The sequence below is a fragment of the Gopherus evgoodei genome, chromosome 1, assembly GCF_007399415.2.
Source record: "Gopherus evgoodei ecotype Sinaloan lineage chromosome 1, rGopEvg1_v1.p, whole genome shotgun sequence".
NCBI classification, from domain to species: domain Eukaryota; kingdom Metazoa; phylum Chordata; order Testudines; family Testudinidae; genus Gopherus; species Gopherus evgoodei.
In genome coordinates, this window is record NC_044322.1 from 340,642,529 (window position 1) to 340,663,376 (window position 20,848).

The following is a 20,848-nucleotide window of genomic DNA, read 5'->3' on the forward strand; positions in this document are numbered from 1 at the left end:
ACTTACTGTTTGAAATAATTTTCTGGCCTTTTGCAATAGTGGGAAAATAAAGGGAAAAGATTCCTAGTCATATCAAACTGAAGTTGTGCTGCTCCTCCTTCATTGAAGTGATTAGCCAGAATTACCTAAATATGTATGCAAACAGATGCAATACGTTAATTTAGGTAAGTCAATTGCACTTTCATTGTCACAGCACATCTCACAACTGCAGATGCTTACCTCCTGATAGATGAACATATCCACTTTCTCTGCAAGCATTTGCCAGAAGATTTTAAACAGAGAGTAACAGAGCTGCTGCTCTAACTGCAGCAAACGATCTCTTAATGTCAACAACAGTGGGCAAGCTGTACTAGATAAGGACATTACTGCCTGCTCTGCCTGGGATGGCAAAGATAACCACCTGAAAAAACAGATGTACAACATGATGTTACAGTAAAGTTATTCACAGGAAAGCAGTAGCAATGAAGCTCATCTTTTTCAAAAGTCCACAATCTCATCCATTTTTAATTTTCTTAGGTTTCGGCTACCCCTCCACTTTCTCAAATATCCAAAGAAGATCAGTCCACATTATGGATTACTCTACACCAGTGGTTCTCAAACTTTTATACTGGTGACCCCTTTCACGCAGCAAGCCTCTGAGTGTGACCCCCCCCCCTTAAATATATAAAAAAAATTTTTTAATATACAACACCATTTTAAATGCTGGATGCAAAGCAGGGTCTGGGGTGCAGGCTGACAGCTCATGACCCCCCCACATAACCTCGCAACTCCCTGAGGAGTCACAACCTCCAGTTTGAGAACCCCTGCTCTACACCAGGTATCATTCTAATAATATCAAGCCTATATTTTAGTTAAAGGAATGCAAGATGGGACACCAGAAATCTGGGAGAAGAAAAAAAAAAACACTCCAAAAATGCATAGAAATAAATCAGAAAAGAGCATTTATTTTAGAAAGCAGCCTACCAGTTTTACCCAGAAGCAAGTATTCATAGTTACATTAGGACTTCTTGAAAATGGAGGTAGCTCTTAAAGCCCTATCACACTTGATTGTTAATATTCCCAAAGAAACAATTCTTGTCAGATAAGAGTCAGCAAGAATTTCATCTGCGAGTCCTGCTGCAGTGTGCCTCCGCTATTTGCAGGACTGTGCTTCAGAAAAGTACAATCTAGCTAAAAACATTTTTTTTAAAAGGAATTGTGAAGAAATACCAGAGACAACACTTCCCAATTTACTACATTTATCTCATTTCATTCATAGAAATGGATTTTTACATAGCTTTTTGCCAAGTCTTAAAATTGTATAACAAATTATTAGAAGACGTTAACACAAAGACTCGCCTCTCTTTTTTGTACAGCTTTGCAGCATCTTTGACCTCCCTGAAGACATGGTCTACTTGGCGGGTCAACATATCATGTTTTAGGCGTTCTAGGAGGTTAATCATGTCATCAAAGACAGAGCTTTCCATACAAGCTAGTTGTCCTAGCTGTAGCTTACTGAGAGCATTACTGTCTGCGCAAACCTCCAGCGCAGCCTGCTGAAGCTCCAAGAAGAACTACAGAAACAAACAGATTTGGTTATAAATACTAGAGCAAAAAGGTTTCTACCATGATAACTTTTTATTTGTACTTTAATATGCATAGCTTCAGCTGATCATGTGTTTCCCTAAGGTTTTTATAAACTAACAAGTTGTTTTCAAAGAGATTTAAAAAAAAAAATCTGGTCACTCTTTTGTCCCCAAACGAGTATAGAAGTATGGGGTTTTAACCCCAGTGATGGATATAGAAAGCTGTTGTATCCCATCTGACTTCACAACAGTACTAAAAAAAAATTAAAAAAAAACAAGCTGAAGGGTCAAATTTTCTTCAGGCCTAAGTGACACAGGCTCCTAAATTCTATTCTCAGAAGTTCAACGGAATTTTGGACTTCTAACTACCTGAGTCACTTTTGAAAATGAGACTTAGGTGCTTTGAAAATTTTACCCCAAAATCTCAAATTTTCTGATTTCTCCAAAGTCTGACAGACATACTATTTTTAACCTACTAAGAAAAACTACAAGTTAAGACTTGGATAGCATTTAAATTTTAATAAATGTTTCCTTAACTAAAAAAGATAAGTTTCTGAATTAAATTTAATAAAGAAGGAAAATTAAATGGAAGTGTTCATATTATGGTGATAGCAGCTAGATATATGTTAGATCTAACATATTAAGCACTGAATTTCAACATTTCCAGTTTTTTAGTTAATCATTTATTTTAACAGGTATTCATTAAGTATTCAACTTCATTAAATATACAGAAAAGGGCTTAGACTCTGAATTAGGACACATTACCGCAAATCTCTGAGGCTATGGAGAGCCCCACTGAAGTTAATAGGGCTCTGCACAGGTCTCCACTAGCAGACTCCAATAGAGAATCAGGGTTTGTAGGTAGGTAAAACAAAAACACTCTCATGGCTGCTCCAAATCCACACAGACCTGGCTGTCAGATGTGTCTGGCTTCTCAATTTTACATGAAGGATCATTAACTCACTATCAACTATAGGTGCATGGATGTGTGCTGAAAGTAATATCTTATGGCATTAGGTAAAGATACTTAAGAGCAAGAAAAAAACCAAGCAAATATGCTTCAGCAGAAAAAAATCCTAAAAATTAGAATCTTCATATATTTAGAAGCAATGGATGGATCATCAACCAGAAAGATAGGCGGACCTGGAAATTTAGCATCTTGACTATAGGTTTTAGGTACACTTTAGTTTGCTGAGTATAGCACAGTCTGGGAGTCTTGCTTCCTCAGCTGACTGAGGCAAGAAAATTAGTGAAGGTTAGTGTGACACAATGGTGCTTTCTTTTTACAGATAATGGAGCATTCTTCAGGTGGTAGGCTACAAGTAGGAAGAGAACTGTTGGCTGTAAGAGAGAAGTATCGCTCTAAACATAATGGGTGAAATAATCCTTCTCCTACTAGATTCACCCTGTTTTCAGGGAAAGTGACCACTCCTACAAATCTTACACACGAGCAATCTCATTGACTTCTACCAGACTACTCATGTAAGAGTTAAACAGAATAGGATCCATAGGTGGTCTCCCATGTAACAAGATGCTGCAGAATGGCCATGGTGCAGTGCCAGTTTACAGGAAACTGATCTGCTTTAGGTGTTTTGATATAGTGCACAAGAATGGCAGTATTTAAGCATCGTTTAAATTATAAGTAGTAATTTATCCTTAAACATCTTTCACTGAATTAGAATTTACTTCTGGTTCTGTTTTTCAGGACTCATGATTAATTCTGCATCTTAAGATATTGAGATGAATGAAGGGTTTTAAGTTGAGCACCACATGACAAAGCTAGTTTATTTCTTTATGTAAAAGAGTAATTACTCACAACATTGTCAGCCCAGTCTGCTAATACTGTTGCTATGTAGTTAACAGCATTAAGAATGGCACAATAACGGAAGGCTAAAGAAGCTCTAGTCTCTTCCTTCATAACTTGAGTTAACCGGATTCTGAAGTCATCAACCAAGTCTTTTTGTAACTCCAAGAACTGTAGTTTTCTAGATGCTGTAGGAAGATTCTTATACCTGTCTGGAGAGAGAATTGTAAAAATTTTAAATTTTCCAGAGTAAATAAAAACAGAAACTTTTTTAAAAGTTAAGTATTGTGGTTGCCTTGCAATTAAGGCCACACTCCTGCAAAGACTTACATGCATGCCTAATTTTACACCTTGAAAGTAGTCCCATTGAAGTCAATCGGACTACTTACAGTGCATAAAGTTAAGCACACATGTAAATCTCTGCAGGACTGGGGCCTAAATAAATCGTGGTTTTACTGATTTCACTACCGCATTTAATTTTAATTTTTTTTCCTGAAAGCAAACTTGAAAAACAGTCTGGTAACACTAGGTGGACCTCAGAAATCTTCCGACAAGATGTGACCAGGGCTGAGCTGGGACCAGTTGTTAAATTTTGAAGCGATTTTAGAACCACTTGTTAACTGGCTTGCCTGCGAGGGAAGTTTTGATGGGCTCTGGCCGGGAAGCGTGTAATTCCTCCTCCCGGACGCCAGGGGGGGGCACTCCACTGCGGGAGCCATGTGGGCTACCTCCTGGCCCTGTTGCGGCTGCTGCTCCTTGGACCTCTGGCCCTGTTGCAGCTGCTGCTACCTGGTGGGTTCCTGGCTGCTCTGCTGGGTCTGGGCTGTGTCCTGCTGCTCCCAGCCGCTCTCCCCGTGTGAGTACCTGCTCCCCCTGCCCACAGCCAGCCCATGTCACACTCCCTGCCTCCAACTAGCTCTGCCCCACGCCCGTCTGCAGCCAGCCCCATGTCCACTGGTGCCCTGCAGTTCTCAGGGCAGTAACCCTGCACATCTGCTTCAATGTGGGGGGGCAGGGAGCAGCTGGGACCCACACATGTGCACACCCTAGGGTGACCAGGACAGCAAGTGTGAAAAATCGGGATGGGGGTGGGGGGGTAATAGGAACCTATATAAGAAAAAGACCCCAAAAATCAAGACTGTCCCTATAAAATTGGGACATCTGGTCACCCTAGCACATCTCAATGGAGTGGCGGGGACCCATACATGTGAAACGGAGCTCATTTCCAGTTCAGGCCCATCTTTTTTAAAAAGAACTTTAGGTAGGGTTAACATACATCCGTATTTTCCTGGACATGTCAGGCTTTTTGGTTCTTAAATTGCTGTCCGGGCGGAATTTTTAAAATTTAAAAAATTCCTCCCGGGAAAATACGGACGTATGGTAACTCCATTGATATAAAAAATACATACTGTGGCACATCTCTTAAATCAGAACTTTTTATAGGGAACCGATTGTTAAGATTTTAGCAGCTCATCACTGGATGTGACGTACACATTTAGTACTCAAATAAAAATCATCTTGATGTTCATCTGCTCTTACTCACCATGTAGAAAGGCTAAAGTTAGTATCTAAGTTTTCAGGAATTCATTGTTGGTCACTCAGCCATTCCCTGGGTGAATTCCTCAAAAGGAGTAACAGGACTTTTTTTTTTATTTAATTTTTACACATAAACAACAAATATTAATTCAATTTATTTTCTTTCAAATTTAAACAAATTTCTAATGGTAAACATCAGGTGTATCACTGTAGAAATTAGTACAAATATAAAAAAGTTTGATCATTTCTCTAGAATTATTCATTAAAAGTTCAAAGGGAAAAGAAACAAAGTATTCCATTTATTTGTTAAAATGCAAACCAAACAACATTTCTACTTCTTACTCCTTTGATGACTCCATAACCACTATAAAAGCAGCAAAGAGTCCTGTATTAACCCACGAAAGCTCATGCTCCAAAACATCTGTTAGTCTATAAGGTGTCACAGAACTCTTTGCTGCTTTTACAGATCCAGACTAACACGGCTACCCCTCCGATACTTGATTCCATAACCACTGACTTTAATGTATAGTTTCTTATTGAATTATTCAGGAGAATTCATCTTAAGAAGTGTCACAAATTTTATCATTACCTGTGATAACCTGTAACAGGGTTGTAAAAGTTTCAGCACAGTCTGGGACTTTCATTTCATCTACATCAGTGATATCTTTATATTGCGATACCCAGGCAGCTTCAGATGAAAGTATAGAGTCCATCTTTTGAAGAGCAACTGACAGGTACACAAAAATGTTTAATAATTTAAATATTCATATATTTCTTAAACTTGCTTTGGGGTTTACATATTTAAAATGTCTTCTAATAGACTATCATTTTTAAATTAAAAAACCTTAAAAATCCTAAAATATAAGATTTAATAAAAAGTAACACTGACTAAAATACAGTTCTTAAATTTGCAAATTAAAACATCAATTGCTTCAGTTAAGATGAAGTGTTAGAGCAATATAAAAATAGCTTATTGAACATCATCACTAATCATAATTTTTGAAGTACTTATCAACCCTGTACAGGTGTATTTTTCCTTTATCCAAAAGAGAGTCAGAAAATTCATAGCCTATTTCAGCTGTTCTTATTTTTTACAGTATAACATCTAGACACTATCATCACCATCAATGCTTGAAAATTTACTAACATCTACTATCCTGAGGATTAAATCTACAAAACAAGTTGAAAAGCATTGTGTGGTCAAATACTCCAAAGCCAAACCTATGCAATTTAATGGAAAAAACCTTTAGGTACTGCATTTAACATTTTCACTCAACTATCTTTTTTAATGTAGCCTACTACACAAATATATCTGCCAATGAATTTCACCTGTCTGTCAAATAACATAATAGCCCTTTATACAGCTAAAGCTGTACAAATATTCTTTTGCAATAACAGATATTTGACTAATACCCTTGAAGTCAAATAATACATTCACTGAACACTATTCAATCAGCTTTATTTACTACTGAACCCACGAAAGGTGTTAGGTGCCTAAGTCCCAGATTTGGGACCAATGGGATCCACAAAACTCCCATTGAAACTCTGTAGGCACTGTGACAAAGTTCCTCCTCTACCTTCGTGGGTCCTGCGCTTACTGGCAGATTTGCTCGCCTTATAGATTCACCCTGTGGTTCAGGAATCAGTCCAGAGACCTTCCCCTCTGGTAGAAGCCACAGTCCAGGTCAATTCCTCTGTTTAATCAGGAGTTGGGAGGTTTGGGGGGAACCTGGGCCCACCCTCTACTCTGGGTTCCAGCTCAGGGCCCTGTGGACTTCAGCTGTCTAGAGTGCCTCCTGTACCAGCTACATGACAGCTACAACTCCCTGGGCTACTTCCCCATGGCCTCCTCCCAACACCCTCTTTGTCCTCACCACCAGACCTTCCTCCTGATGTCTGATAACACTTGTACTTAGTCCTCCAGCAGTATGACTACTCACTCTCAGCTTCTTGTGCGCTTCTTGCTCCTAGTTCGTCGCACACACTTCCTCTCCTCTGGCTCTCCATGGCCTGACTGGACTGAGCCCTTTTATAGCAACAAAAGGGCCTTAGAGAGTCAGGCGCTTAACGGTCTCACCTGACTCTTAGCAGGTTAATTGGAGTCAAGTATTCTCATTAGCCTGGAGCAGCCCCTGCTCTGGTCACTCAGGGAACAGAAAACTGCTTATCCAGTGGCCAGTATATCTCCTGTCTGCTACTCTGCTGTTCCCAACTGGCCTGGGTCTATCACAGCTCCTAACCTCACTAGGCGCCTATGTTTTTTAAGTAAAAGTTCTGCTTCTGTGCATGTGTGCTTCTGCTAATCTCCCACATTAGCCCTAGAGCGATTCATAACCTCTTTTCCCCCGTTTTTCTCCTGTCTAACTTGCCTGAGTGGCCCAATATGGTAGGCAACTTCTGAGCATACTTATTGGATTGGGACCTCAAACGTTTACACAAGAGAACGGGGGGAGGGGGAGGCAAGACAAGCCTCCAAAATAACTTTTGGCCCACTGGTTAGGGTACATTTGGGAGACCCCCAGTTCAATTCCCCCCTCCACCTGCAGGGAAGAACAGATCTGAACTGGGATCTGCCAGTTCTCAGGTGAGGACTCTAACCATTGGGTTATAAGATATTCTGACGTTGGGAATTCGTCAATCTCTCCTACTGAAGCTGTTGCACTGTGGAATATTTAAAGAGTCATTGGAGCAGGGGGAGAGTGTGTATGCATGCACATCTGTGTAAGCATGAGTGACTCTATAGCCTTGTGATTAGCACATCCACTCAGGATATGGGAGAAAGAGTATCTACTCCTTGCCATGACTCTCTAAATATTTAGCCACAGTGCAATAGCTTCATCAGGAAATTGAGAAATTCCCAACATTAGAATATCCCATTGCTCATAAGGAGGACTTGAACCAGGAGTCTACCACATCCCAGGTGAGTACCCTTGTCACTGGGCTAAAAGTTATAAGGGAGGTGGTCCTTCCTTCCCAGTTTCTTGCTAAAACAGCCTAAGATACCAAACTCCAAAGAGATTTCCTGGCTGTGAATCACAAGCAGAAACAGAAGACCGTATGTATTTATCAATACATTAGAAGCAAGAGGAAGATCAAGGATAGGGTAGGCCCACTGCTCAGTGAGGAGGGGGAAACAGTAAACGGGAGACTTGGAAATGGCAGAGATGCTTAATGACTTCTTTGTTTCGGTCTTCACTGAGAAGTCTGAAGGAATGTCTAGTGTAGTGAATGCTTACGGGAAGAGGGTAGGTTTAGAAGATAAAATAAAAAAAGAGCAAGTAAAAAATCACTTAGAAAAGTTAGATGCCTGCAAGTCACCAGGGCCTGATGAAATGCATCCTAGAATACTCAAGGAGTTAATAGAGGAGATATCTGAGCCTCTAGCTATTATCTTTGGGAAATCATGGGAGACGGGGGAGATTCCAGAAGACTGGAAGGGGGCAAATATAGTGCCCATCTATAAAAAGGGAAATAAAAACAACCCAGGAAACTACAGACCAGTTAGTTTAACTTCTGTGCCAGGGAAGATAATGGAGCAGGTAATTAAAGAAATCATCTGCAAACACTTGGAAGGTGATAAGGTGATAGGGAATAGCCAGCATGGATTTGTAAAGAACAAATTGTGTCAAACTAATCTGATAACATTCTTTGATAGAATAATGAGCCTTGTGGATAAGGGAGAAGCGGTGGATGTGATATACCTAGACTTTAGTAAGGCATTTGATACGGTCTCGCATGATATTCTTATAGATAAGCTAGGAAAGTACAATTTAGATGGGGCTACTATAAGGTGGGTGCATAACTAGCTGGATAACCGTACTCAGAGAGTAGTTATTAATGGCTCCCAATCCTGCTGGAAAGGTATAACAAGTGGGGTTCCGCAGGGGTCTGTTTTGGGACCAGCTCTGTTCAATATCTTCATCAACGATTTAGATGTTGGCATAGAAAGGACGCTTATTAAGTTTGCGGACGATACCAAACTGGGAGGGATTGCAAATGCTTTGGAGGACAGGGTCAAAATTCAAAATGATCTGGACAAATTGGAGAAATGGTCTGAGGTAAACAGGATGAAGTTCAATAAAGATAAATGCAAAGTGCTCCACTTAGGAAGGAACAATCAGTTTCACACATACAGAATGGGAAGAGACTGTCTAGGAAGGAGTATGGCAGAAAAAGATCTAGGGGTCATAGTAGACCACAAGCTTAATATGAGTCAACAGTGTGATACTGTTGCAAAAAAAGCAAACGTGATTCTGGGATGCATTAACAGGTGTGTTGTAAACAAGACACGAGAAGTCATTCTTCCGCTTCACTCTGCGCTGGTTAGGCCTCAACTGGAGTATTGTGTCCAGTTCTGGGCACCGCATTTCAAGAAAGATGTGGAGAAATTGGAGAGGATCCAGAGAAGAGCAACAAGAATGATTAAAGGTCTTGAGAACATGACCTATGAAGGAAGGCTGAAGGAATTGGGTTTGTTTAGTTTGGAAAAGAGACGACTGAGAGTGGACATGATAGCAGTTTTCAGGTATCTAAAAGGGTGTCATCAGGAGGAGGGAGAAAACTTGTTCACCTTAGCCTCCAATGATAGAACAAGAAGCAATGGGCTTAAACTGCAGAAAGGGAGATTTAGGTTGGATATTAAGAAAAAGTTCCTAACTGTCAGGGTAGTTAAACACTGGAATAGATTGCCTAGGGAAGTTATGGAATCTCCATCTCTGGAGATATTTAAGAGTAGGTTAGATAAATGTCTATTAGGGATGGTCTAGACAGTATTTGGTCCTGCCATGAGGGCAGGGGACTGGACTCGATGACCTCTCGAGGTCCCTTCCAGTCCTAGACTCTATGAGTCTATGAGAAGACTCCCTGTAGCTCAGACTTAGGCTCCTATCTTGGCAAAAGGGGCAGGGCTGAACACAAACCACCTCTGGTCAGTATCTCCCTTTCTAGTTTAGACGATCCCTGCCTACCATACACACTACAGCATCTATTTTTCCCTATTCATTATATATGTGCCAACTCAAGCTTTGTGTATTGCAGTTATTTTCCCAGGGACCCAAGTCCTTTTCTGCATTCAAGCCTGCATTTCTCTTGCTTTTCTTGTAGCTTCTTTCACTCACTCCACTTTCTCTTCCCCTATAATAGACCTTGGTGTGTCTCTTTCTCCCTATAGTGTCCTTTACTTGCTCCCCTGTACTTCTGTCTCTATTTTCCCTGTTTCTCTTCTCCGTAAAAATCAGTAACCTCTTTTTCTTTCTGCTATATTTTTCTTTCCTAACTTATCCCAGCAATTTAAAAACCCACCTTCACCCAGGCACATACACAGAGAATATGGACATTTTATCTGAGGAATAAATCCCCACAATCCAACAAGCATACCAATTATGGTAGCATTAGCAAATGTTGTTTTAAAACTAAACGGGACAGTCTTGTATAAAAATTAGGGGCCTGATCTAATATTCCTTATTCATGTGACATCCTAACTTAATGGAACTATTTGTAGATTAAAGTATTACATGATTAGGCCTTCAAAAAAGAAATTTAAACAAAACCAATCATATTAAATCTTACATTTTCTTTCCACAGTTAGCCACCTTTGAAAACAGGTTTCTTCTGACAGAATATGCATGCAACTGGGAAAGCTGCTGAGATATCCATGAGTAGCATATAGCTCTCTTTCAAATAGAAGCACCTCATCCACGAGATGACAAAAGAGATTATCGTCATACAATAGGCAAGGGATATCAGCAGCCAACTTCTCCAAAATCAGCATTACCAGAGCACGGGAAAATTCAAGCTTCAAGAAAAAAACAAAAGTCACCAAAGTAGATAGAAACTGCAAGTTAAAATTGTTAATATTTATGCATTTTTAAAACTCTTTCTGAACTAACTTCAGCCCTATTACAAATTCAGTAAGGTTAATGAAGTTGTGCTTACTTACACCACAGCTAGAATCTGGCTGTATTATCATTGCACATACAGCAACTCCTTATTTAATGTTGTAGTTATGTTCCTAAAAAATGCTACTTTAAGCAAAACAATGTTAAGCGATTCCAATTTCCCCATAAGAATTAATGTAAATAAGGGCAGGGTTAGGTTCCAGGGAAATGTTTTTCACCAGACAAAAGACATATTATACACACACACACACACACACAAACACACACACTATAAGTTTTAAACAAACAATTTAATACTGTACATAGCAATGATGATTGTGAAGCTTGGTTGAGGTGGTGGAATCAGAGGATGGAGGAAGGTGGGATATTTCCCAGGGATTGCCTTGCTGATGAATGATAGCACTCAGCTGAGTCCTCACGGGTTAACATGTTGTAGAGTGTGAAGCTACATTAACAAGGCAGCATGAATGGAGGGAGGAGACACATGGCAGTGGCTGCAAACATTCCCTGCAGAAACCCATGCTATCCCACTGGAGCGCCACCACTCCCTCCGCTTTCCAAAGTGCCAGGGGTGCGTGCATGCATCTCTCTCTCTCTCTCTCTCTCTCTCACACACACACACACACACACACACACACACACACAGGTGCACTGCCCCTTTACGTATGCTGACCCCACCCTAAGTACACTGCCTTTTTAAGCAGATCAGCAAGTTGAGACAGCAACTGCTGCCAGCAAGCTCTCTTATCCTGAGTCCTGTTATGTCCCTCCTGCTCTGTGGAGACGGGATACAGAAGCTGCACAGCAAGCAGGAGGCTCCTGGGAGCAACTCCAAGGCAGAGGGCAGGAGCAGCACACAGCATTGGGGGGAGAGACACCTGAACTGCCCGGCAATTGCCGCACAGGGAACTTAGGGGAACTGATAGGGGAACTGCCGGCCCACCCTGGTTCCAAGCTCCCACCAGCTAGCTCCAACAGCTGCTCTTCCTGCAAGCAGTGGACAAAGCAGGCAGCTGCCAAACAACATTATAAGGGACTATTGCGCAACTTTAAACAAATATGGTCTCTAATGGATCAGCAACATAACAAAACAACGTCAACTCAGTTAACGTTGTTTAAGTGAGGAGTTATTGCAACATATTTGCTTACCCTTGCATTGACTGAAGAGCCTGTCTTGTCCAATATTGGCTGGATTTTATCATCAAGGAATTTTGCGTGATTTCCAATCCACATGAGTACCTGGGTTAGGTACCATTCAGGCTTGTACAAAATAAAGAAAAAAGCAAAACACTCAGAACATTAAAGTTAACGCCACCCAAAAAACAACTGATATATGAACAGGAGTACAGATTTCACCTACAATACCCACTACAAACAAATATGTAACATAAAAGGACATAACTACTGACAAGTCAGAAAGATCATCACACTTTATATTAAGGGTACATTTTAAAAATAGTTAAGTTACTAAATCAGTGGTCTCCAAAGTGGGGTGTGCAAGATGATCCACTGGGGGGCGCAGCGGGAGGAGCACCACCGGAGAAAAAGGGCAGCGTGGCAGCAGGAGCACTGCCAGAGAGGAAGAGGGAAAAAAAAAGGGAAGCCAGAGGAGGGAGGGAAGGAGGGAGCTAGCAGGGAAGCTGCCCCTCCCACCCAGGCAGGGCCACCCGGAATGCTGGGGCTTTAGGGGCTGCAAGGCCCTGGGCTAAGGGGGCCCCAGGACCCTGGCCTGCAGCTCTAAAGCCCCTTTTGGAATACGGCCCTGAGTCCTCCAGCCCATGGAGGAGCAGGGACAGCCCTGCAGCCAGTGGCCAGAAAGAAGCGGCCCTCTCCCCTTCAAAGCCAGCTGGAGAGAAGTAGTGCTTTAAAGAGGAAAGCGTCGCTTCTCTCTAGCCACTGGCTGCACAGCTACCCCTGCTCCTCCTGAGCCATCCAGCCTGTGCTTGCAGCACCACATTCTGAAAAGGGCTTTAGAGCTGCAGACCAGAGCCCCAGGGCCCCCTTAGCACAGGGCCCTGCAGCCCCTAAAGCCCCTGAGTTCCAGGTGGCCCTGCCTGTCCCGGGAGAGCGGGGGGGGGTACCTCCCAGAACTGTAGCCATGAGGCAGTGCTGTGCTGCGCAGAGCCACCTGCACACCCCTGCACCAAACAGGAGCTGCCCCAGGTAAGTGCTCTGCACTCCAGCCTGCCCCAGCCCTGAGCCTCCTCCCGCACCTTCACCCTGAGCGACCTCCTGCACCCTAACTCCCTCCCAGACCCTGCACCCCACCCTGAGCACCCTCCTGCATCCTAATCCTAATCCAGATCTTCTAATAAGTGTTAAACCAAGATGTTCAGAAATAAAGAAGCATATTCAATCACATTGCTCACTAAAAATATTTTTTTTTTGACAGAAAGGTTTTTTGTACCGTTAATAAATTTTTTTTTAAATATTGTTTATTTCATCTCTCATCCTTTTTTAATTTATATTTTTGTATATGTTTTATAATGTACATAATATATTAGTACATGTATATTATTTATATATAAATAAAGAGATATATTGGGGGTGCGTGCTCAAAATTTTTTTACTGATAGGGGTGCGCGATCAAAAAAGTTTGGAGACAACTGTACTAGATGTCTCAATAAATGGTTTATCAACTGTTATAACCACCCATAACACATTCTACTCATGTCTGGAACATGCTTCTAACATCTATTCAACACTGTTAACTCTTTATAAAACTATTTATAAGTGTAGCAAGATTACAAAGCATGACCAGAAAAAGCATTTGGTGGGGGGGGAGTGAAGGGAGAGTTAATGAATGCCAACTTTAAATTGGATTTTGTAATTTAGAGCAGTTTATTTTACAACAGCAGCAACACTTAAAACCAGGGTAGAGGTTTTGGCTTTGGGTGGGAAGGGAGTAAAAATAGAGGACATGTGCATGCTTTAAATTGAAAGCATTGTCTTTTCTGTCCCAGTAGGTCAAAAAAAGTCCTCAAAAAATATATATATTTTTTTTTAAATCATGGACCTTCTCTCTATTTATGATCACATAACATCCCTACGGCAACTAAGCAATTTACATGGCAAATTAACATCAGAGAACCATTTGTGTACTTGTACTATCTCTAATGCATTAAATGATCAGTCTTTTCTGAAAAAAGGAAAGAAGCTGCCTACTTTTGTTCTTCATTTATTTCCCCTTCCATTAGCTCTATTACTCTCTTTCCGACAAATACTGCTCTCTCACCACACCCACTGTCTTCTCTCCCTCTCCACTGCATATGCCTCTTCTGGCTGATAGGGAAAGGACACACTACTGAGAAGCTAGTTGCTCTCATCATCCTTTTATGTAGCATCCTCCCCTACTGGAAACAGCTAGGCTGGTGGCTCCTCCTACCTTCCAGCAGAAGTAATGAAAACTCTGTAGAAGTAATTGAAAAAAAATGCAAACTAGCCCTTCACAGACCACCAGTGAAATAATCTGGGAACTAATGCCAAGGTGAAATTTATTTACAGTTTACCCAAAAATGTTACATGCGACCACACAGATTAACCTTAAAACATTGTTACTACAAGCATTTTATATACATGCTAAATATCAACTTTTCAGTCTCTGGCGCAGTTGTATTGGAACAAAAAGAAAAAGGAAATAGTCTTATAAAAATGCACCTGTATTTTAACCCCCGATGAAAGCTACCAAACTTCGAGGGCATTTAATGCACACGCACATGTTTCAAAGTTTCGGGAGAAGGGGAGGATTTACACATCTGCAATTTAATGCAAGTTTTTTGTTTTAATTTAAAATTAAAACAGAAAACTAATTATAGTCCCAAGCCATTGTCAGTTAGATTTTAAACCAAGAGCCTATTTTAATGCAGAGTCTAACACTTGTACCACCCAAACTTAAGTAGCCAGGACTGGTAAAAAGGGGTTTTCCATGGGGACGAAGAGAAATGAACCCATCCTTCTCAGGCTATGGAGTCCACCCAAGGCTACAATAGGACCGGCTTCAGTGCCACCCCAACAAAGTGATCTGGCAGGTGCAACAGAGGAATATCCCACTGCCAGGAAATCACTGCACTGCAGCACTTTGCCAAGCAGGGGGTAGGACTTGTGAAGTGTCTTCAAGTGTTTTTTCACCTCCATACACATACAAGCCCATGGTCCTCCATGCAAAGAGCAATATTTGGGCCACAACTTTACTACAGCAATGTATGTTTTATACTAAAAGGGCTGGGAGTTTTTTTGTTAAGTACTGCAGTTAAAAAGTAAATCAAGAAATGCTTTCCCCATACCTTGCTTAAAACATTAGTTTGTCTATTCCCAGTGAAATGATACTTGAATCTTTTCTGAAGAGGGTTCAGCATGATTTGCATTGGAAGGATAATAGATGGTGACGGAGGTAGAGAATACTTCTCTGGCAGTTGTTTTGGTTTAGTTAGTAATTCATCTCTAAGGTTTAAGAGTCAAAGGTCAAATATTTTATAGGCAGATCATTGTTATAGAAGTACTGAATTCTCTCAACATCATAATTTGAGACATCTAAGAAATGTTACATTCCATTTCTATAGTCCCTTTCTTTACTGCAGTCACTACACATACTATAAAATTATCAAAAACCTGCAATGAAAACGGTTTCTATATTTAGAATAGTTCAACATTAAACCTGTGTTTAATGTAACAGGCTGATTACGACTGTTTGTGATAGCAGCAGGCAGTCAATTTGGTTTACAAAAAAAATCACCTTTATTCAGGATTACCAAGACAAATGTGGGTTGTCCTATTCTCCCATAGACACACACAGACTTTTCATTATGATACTGAAACAGAGAAGCAGAAACTCAGACGATTAGTAATACAAAACAAGAGCTTCTTGGTCTCTGATTTGTATGTGACCCAAACTGGCAGAGATCAAAAGCTGTTTTTACCATCTGAAGGATGCTCAATGGCTTATGTGAAAAATATTAGTGGTCTCAGTCCAGTTCCAGGGAACAGGCAAATGTATCACCACAATTTTCACCTTTGTCGCTAATCTTGCCAGAGGGTCCAAGGACTGAATACCATGAAGGTTAAACTATCTTTCTCACTTCCCTAGATGCGAGTCCACTAGAATCGTGGTTGGCACAGCATTGCTGCTGCCAAAGCTACACTTTTTCTATTGGTAAAGAACTTCAATTTCTAGTATTGTTAATTGGGCACTATGTTATTTTTTTTCTTTTAATAAAACGAGAAATACTAAACCCGCAAACCTACTTCAAGAGAAATGTCCAGTTTAACAATGATTTAAAATAATCAGTACACTGGATGACTATCCCACCATTCTTCTTTGGAGTGTGATCTCTTAAGTTTGTTCATTATTCTTACTGAAATTCCCTGTGACTATAACACATTAATTGAAAAAGGATACGATGTTTGCAATTTCAGAAGCTGAGAAAACAGAGTCTCCAAATTATTGTATATTTCTGGAACATTAGCCGGTGCAGCTAGGCCAAAAACCTGAGACTGTGGTGGCCCAACAAATGGCCAATGAAGGTTAGTTAATATTTCTTCAAAATCACTGTAATACAAAATATACACATCAACATGAATCAACAATACAATGCAAAGATGAAAGAACTATAATGCATTTCCTACCTTGACAGTTTGTCCTTAAGAATTTTATGCCAGAATTTAACAGTAGACCTCACAAAAGTAAGAAGATGAGAACAAGACGACTCCTGAAGCTTAATATCCAATTCTGCCATGGATGTCAGAGTAGTAGCTGCCTCTGGCACATTGTTGGTCATGAGATACTGCTGAATATTATCACTATAAAATATATAAAGCAAAATAACGACTAGAATGCACTGAGGCAGTTTTGCTAGTTCATTGTTGTTTACCTGTCTTGCTGTATAATGGAAGTGAAAAAAGCAATCTGGGATAATTTTTTTTGGTTGTTTTTCTTTGTTTTAACATGTAAAATATTTTCCAGGTTGACAGCTAGGTGACCTTGCAGTTAGTGCTGTGCATTGCTACCTGAGACACCTAGATTTCTGATCCATGCCTCTTGCTACCCATGTTGAGGGTGCACCACTGAAGAACAAGAGGATAGCTCGATGAGAAAATGTATTCAAATCTGCAGTGCAACTCATTTAAATAACTTTTCAGATAAACATTTTATTCTCACTAAAATGATAAAGAGATGTCAATCTACATAATGCAAATACATCTTTTTCTGCTCGAACACCTTCTTTCAGTATTCTTAGACTCTATAAAGTTATGTGTTAAAAATAGATAGCAAAGATACAGGATTTATATTTACACTGACAAATACTTCATTAGAGGTGCATCTTTCAGATTAGATGGTAAACTACGATTCCTTTTATCCTCATATCCAAAATATAGTAAATCACCAAATTTAGTTGTAAATGAAAGCAATGGCAGATCAAAATTAGGTATGAATTTTTCGTCAGTAGGTGAATTAACAAGGGTTATAACTGTTTGCATTTAAAAATATAGATTTACAGCTCCAAAAATGTCAAATTTATTTATTACCACCTAAGCCCTAAACAAGACTGCAGGGAAAAGATACTTAGAAGTCCAGGTGGGCCTATTTTACCTTAACTCTTCTATTTGTGAAATCCATTTTAGATAAGCAAGGTGTCGTTCAACCTCTTCTATTTGACTAATCAGTACACCAAGATCCTCCATCCATGGCTGGGCTGTCAATAGGTGGCTATTAATTGAATCAAATAAAACAGTTTCTTCCTGCAGGAGCTGATTAAGAGAATTCTTAGATTCTTCTGCATTCTTTAAGGCATTCTGAATTCTTCTGGGGACTTCTGATGAAACTGTAAGTACCTGTATTTAGGGAGGAGTAATACATCTGACATAAAAGTACTAAGACCCCTCTTTCAATGATTAAACAAATGTGATCTTTTACAGATTTCCGTGCATAGTAAAGCATAACAGAAAATCAGAAAAGGGCCGCTTAGCTGACGTTGTGTAGGATGTTACCAAAATGTGCTGATGTAATTAGATGCATGCAATTGGTGGTACATTTTTAATGTTTCAAGGAGTTGAGAAATAATTAACAGAATGCTTACCTGTTCCTCTAATTGCTTTTTATTTTCTGATAGCTCCTCTATAAGTTTGCCAAGTTTCCTTAGACAATTAAGGTCAGTTCCAACTTCTCTTTCAACAAATTCAGCTACATAGTAAGGGATGTCACAGCGATCTGGGTCTCTAGTGACTTGTACCCTTCCAACATTAATGGCTGCCATGTTTTTGTCACCTGCAGGACTGAGTTAATGAGTCTGTAGTTAGCCACCACCCACACAGAACTATCAACTACCATCAACTTCATATGGAATGGGGCAGAAGAAATTTCAGTTTAATGCAACTGAAAATACTGTCTTCCATTCAACTACTCACATGCATAAAGATAGCCACATGCATAAGCCTTTGGAGAACCAGGGCCTATGTATGCAAAGTATGACACGCTATTATACACTCTTCTGGGGACATCGTGCCCATCACTCAACAGAACTGAAACATGTCTGCTACCCAAAGAAGTCAGTTAGCTTTCACTCCCACTACCATACATTTTTCTAAAACTAATTCAATGTTTTTATGTCTATGCTAGATGGTATGTATAAAAATACTTGAAAAGGTACAGAGGACCTGCCTCAGCCCTACAGGTAGTAAAAAGGCTCCAGCACTTCAAAATGGCAAGTATGCCATCACTAGCAAATTATACAGTTGGTGCTGCACACAAAGCAGCACATGATGTGTTGACAGACAGCATTTCAGAGACATACAAAAGAAGAAAATTCCCAGAAATTATCAAATGTGCTGAAATGAGCTGATCATCTTAAATCTTTGCTTTGGAAGCAGCACCTCCTCGCCAACAGCTTTGTCAGTGGCCAGGGAAGTCTGGAACTGGGATATAGATATGTGAAGAAAATAAAATCAAATTAGTTAAGTGTTTGATCAGATTAACATCCAACTCCCCACACCATCTTCAAAAATTAAAATAAGTTTTAAATGCATTAATATGCTCTTAAAACTTTATCTGAACTCTGAAGCAAGTTATCACTCCAACATCAAAAAGCAGATTTAAAACTATATGAACAAGCAGTTAAAGGGAACACTACCAATTTAAGAAATTACTTGTTTGAAGATTTTTACTCTTTTTATAATAATACTTGAAAGATTAAAATATATCTCGTTCCAGTTTACCTTGTATAATTGACAGTGTTTCATGTATTCAATTATTTATTGTTTCCTTTTATGTGTGGTTCCCACACACAGCAACAGGCGAGAGAGAAAAACCTTTTAAAAGCAAGAAAATGTACTTGTAACACCATAAAAATTAGCAGGTAAATCAAGGGAAGGTGTAGGAACTGACATTCCTTACATTTTTTTTCCAATGAACTACATTTCAAGGTAGTATCCCTTTTTATGATTCTATTAGTAATTTATTAATTACTTGCACCTTCATTGCTTGTTGCCCACACTGAAAATGAAGAGGGTTGTATGCTACACATAAAGACTCTCCAAGAGACAGGATTTTTTTCCTTAGGGAAGAATTATTAATAAGATACTGACTTAAGAAACTGAGTTACAGTAAATATTCTATTCATGCTCTCATATGGCCCTTATCACTAAACTATCTGAGCATCTTTCAGAAGTGCACTGAGCACCATAACTAACATCTGTCATGACTAACATCTGTCATATGTGGTGGGCCTCCAAGGAGAAATTGTGTTTCTTAAAAATATTGTAGTGTAGGCAGCTAAAGTCCAGCACTGCAGCAGGCTCCCGATCTGCCCTGGCTCCAAGACACTCCCAGAAGCGACAAATGTCCGGCAGCGACTCCTAGAAGGTGGTGCAGTCAAGAGGGTCTCTGTGCACTGACCCCCTGCCCCAAGCACTGACTCCATAGCTCCCATTGCCAAGAATGGGTGACTGTGACCAATGGGAATTGTGGGGGTGATGCTTGCAGGTAGGGGGAGCCCACAGGGCCACCTGGCTACCCACGAGCCTAGGAGCCACTGCCAGACATGCCACTGCTTCCAGGAGGTAAGCGCCGCCCAGCCAGAGCCTGCACCCCACCCTGCACCCAAACTCCTTCCCACAGTCTGCACTCCAGATCCCCGCCCCAACCCTCTGCCCCAGCCCAGTGAAGGTGAGGGAGAGAGGGAGCAACAGAGGGTGGGGGACTGGCATGAGTGGGGGCAGGGCACCGGAGAAGGGGCGGGGCAGGCCAGGGGTGTGGCCTTGGGGAGAGGCAGGGTGTTTGGGTTTGTGCAGTTAGACAGTTGGCAGCCCCAGCTACCCAAGACAGCCCACGGCATCCCCGGGACCACTATCTCCCCACCTACTGCTCCCAGGAGGGGGAAGCTGCTCCTCCCCCTGCAGCAGGCGAGGCGGTGGCTCACCCCTCAGCCCCCACCACAGAGCGGGGCAGATGGGGAAACAGATCTCCTCGGCCAGCAACAGGCTGGACCCCTGCGCCCTAGGGAGTCTGGGGGGCTCCTCAGCCAGCCCGCCGCATTCGCCTACGCCCCGCACGCCGTTAGCGTTGCCATGGCACCTGGCAGCCGGCCCCCAAAGGCAGCCCCTCTCCTTACTAGGCCCCCCGCCGCCCACTCAGCCTGCCGCGAGCTGGGGCCCCTCACACGCCGGCGTCAGGAGCGGGCAACAGAGGCCAGGCCGGCTGTCCGGCCCGCCTAGGCCGAACCAGGCCACTTACCGCTACGGCAGGGACGGACCCCAATTAGTCACCCACCGCCGAGCGCCTAGGGCTCTGCCCCGCCCCCTCAGCCATCCCAGCGCGGCAGAAAATCCCGAAGCTGCTCCGAGTCCCGCGAGAAGTGGCAGGAAAGAGGGAGACTGTAACGTACCCACGGCTCTGTCCCACCCTTCAGGATCACGTGATGTCATCCCTACCGCAGAAGAAAGCGCATGCGCGCGCCGTGGTGTCGGCTGTAGGGCTTGGATTTGCGGCGCGAGCCTACGAGGCGGTTGGTACTTCGGTGTTGGGGCGACATGGCTCCGATCTGAGAGCCTGGCGC

The 20,848-nt window shown here is 41.5% G+C and overlaps 1 protein-coding gene across 4 annotated transcripts in view; it reads right to left on the minus strand.

Moving 5' to 3' along the window:
- Positions 1–20,713, minus strand: part of RINT1 (RAD50 interactor 1) — a 22,480-nt gene extending 1,767 nt beyond the window's left edge. Inside the window, exons 1-14 of one of the 4 annotated variants that reach the window (XM_030551988.1) lie at positions 20,678–20,713; positions 19,011–19,103; positions 17,876–18,071; positions 17,389–17,630; positions 16,425–16,598; positions 16,198–16,347; positions 15,086–15,242; positions 11,952–12,062; positions 10,474–10,699; positions 5,495–5,632; positions 3,382–3,581; positions 1,339–1,553; positions 220–400; positions 7–125 (exon numbers count right to left, since the gene is read on the minus strand). In XM_030551988.1, the coding sequence (XP_030407848.1) occupies positions 7–125; positions 220–400; positions 1,339–1,553; positions 3,382–3,581; positions 5,495–5,632; positions 10,474–10,699; positions 11,952–12,062; positions 15,086–15,242; positions 16,198–16,347; positions 16,425–16,598; positions 17,389–17,630; positions 17,876–18,052 (2,090 nt within the window). In that variant the 5' untranslated portion in view covers positions 18,053–18,071; positions 19,011–19,103; positions 20,678–20,713. The other 3 variants (XM_030551908.1, XM_030552074.1, XM_030552160.1) reach the window with 3 other exon arrangements.
- Between the last annotated feature and the right edge of the window lie 135 nt (positions 20,714–20,848).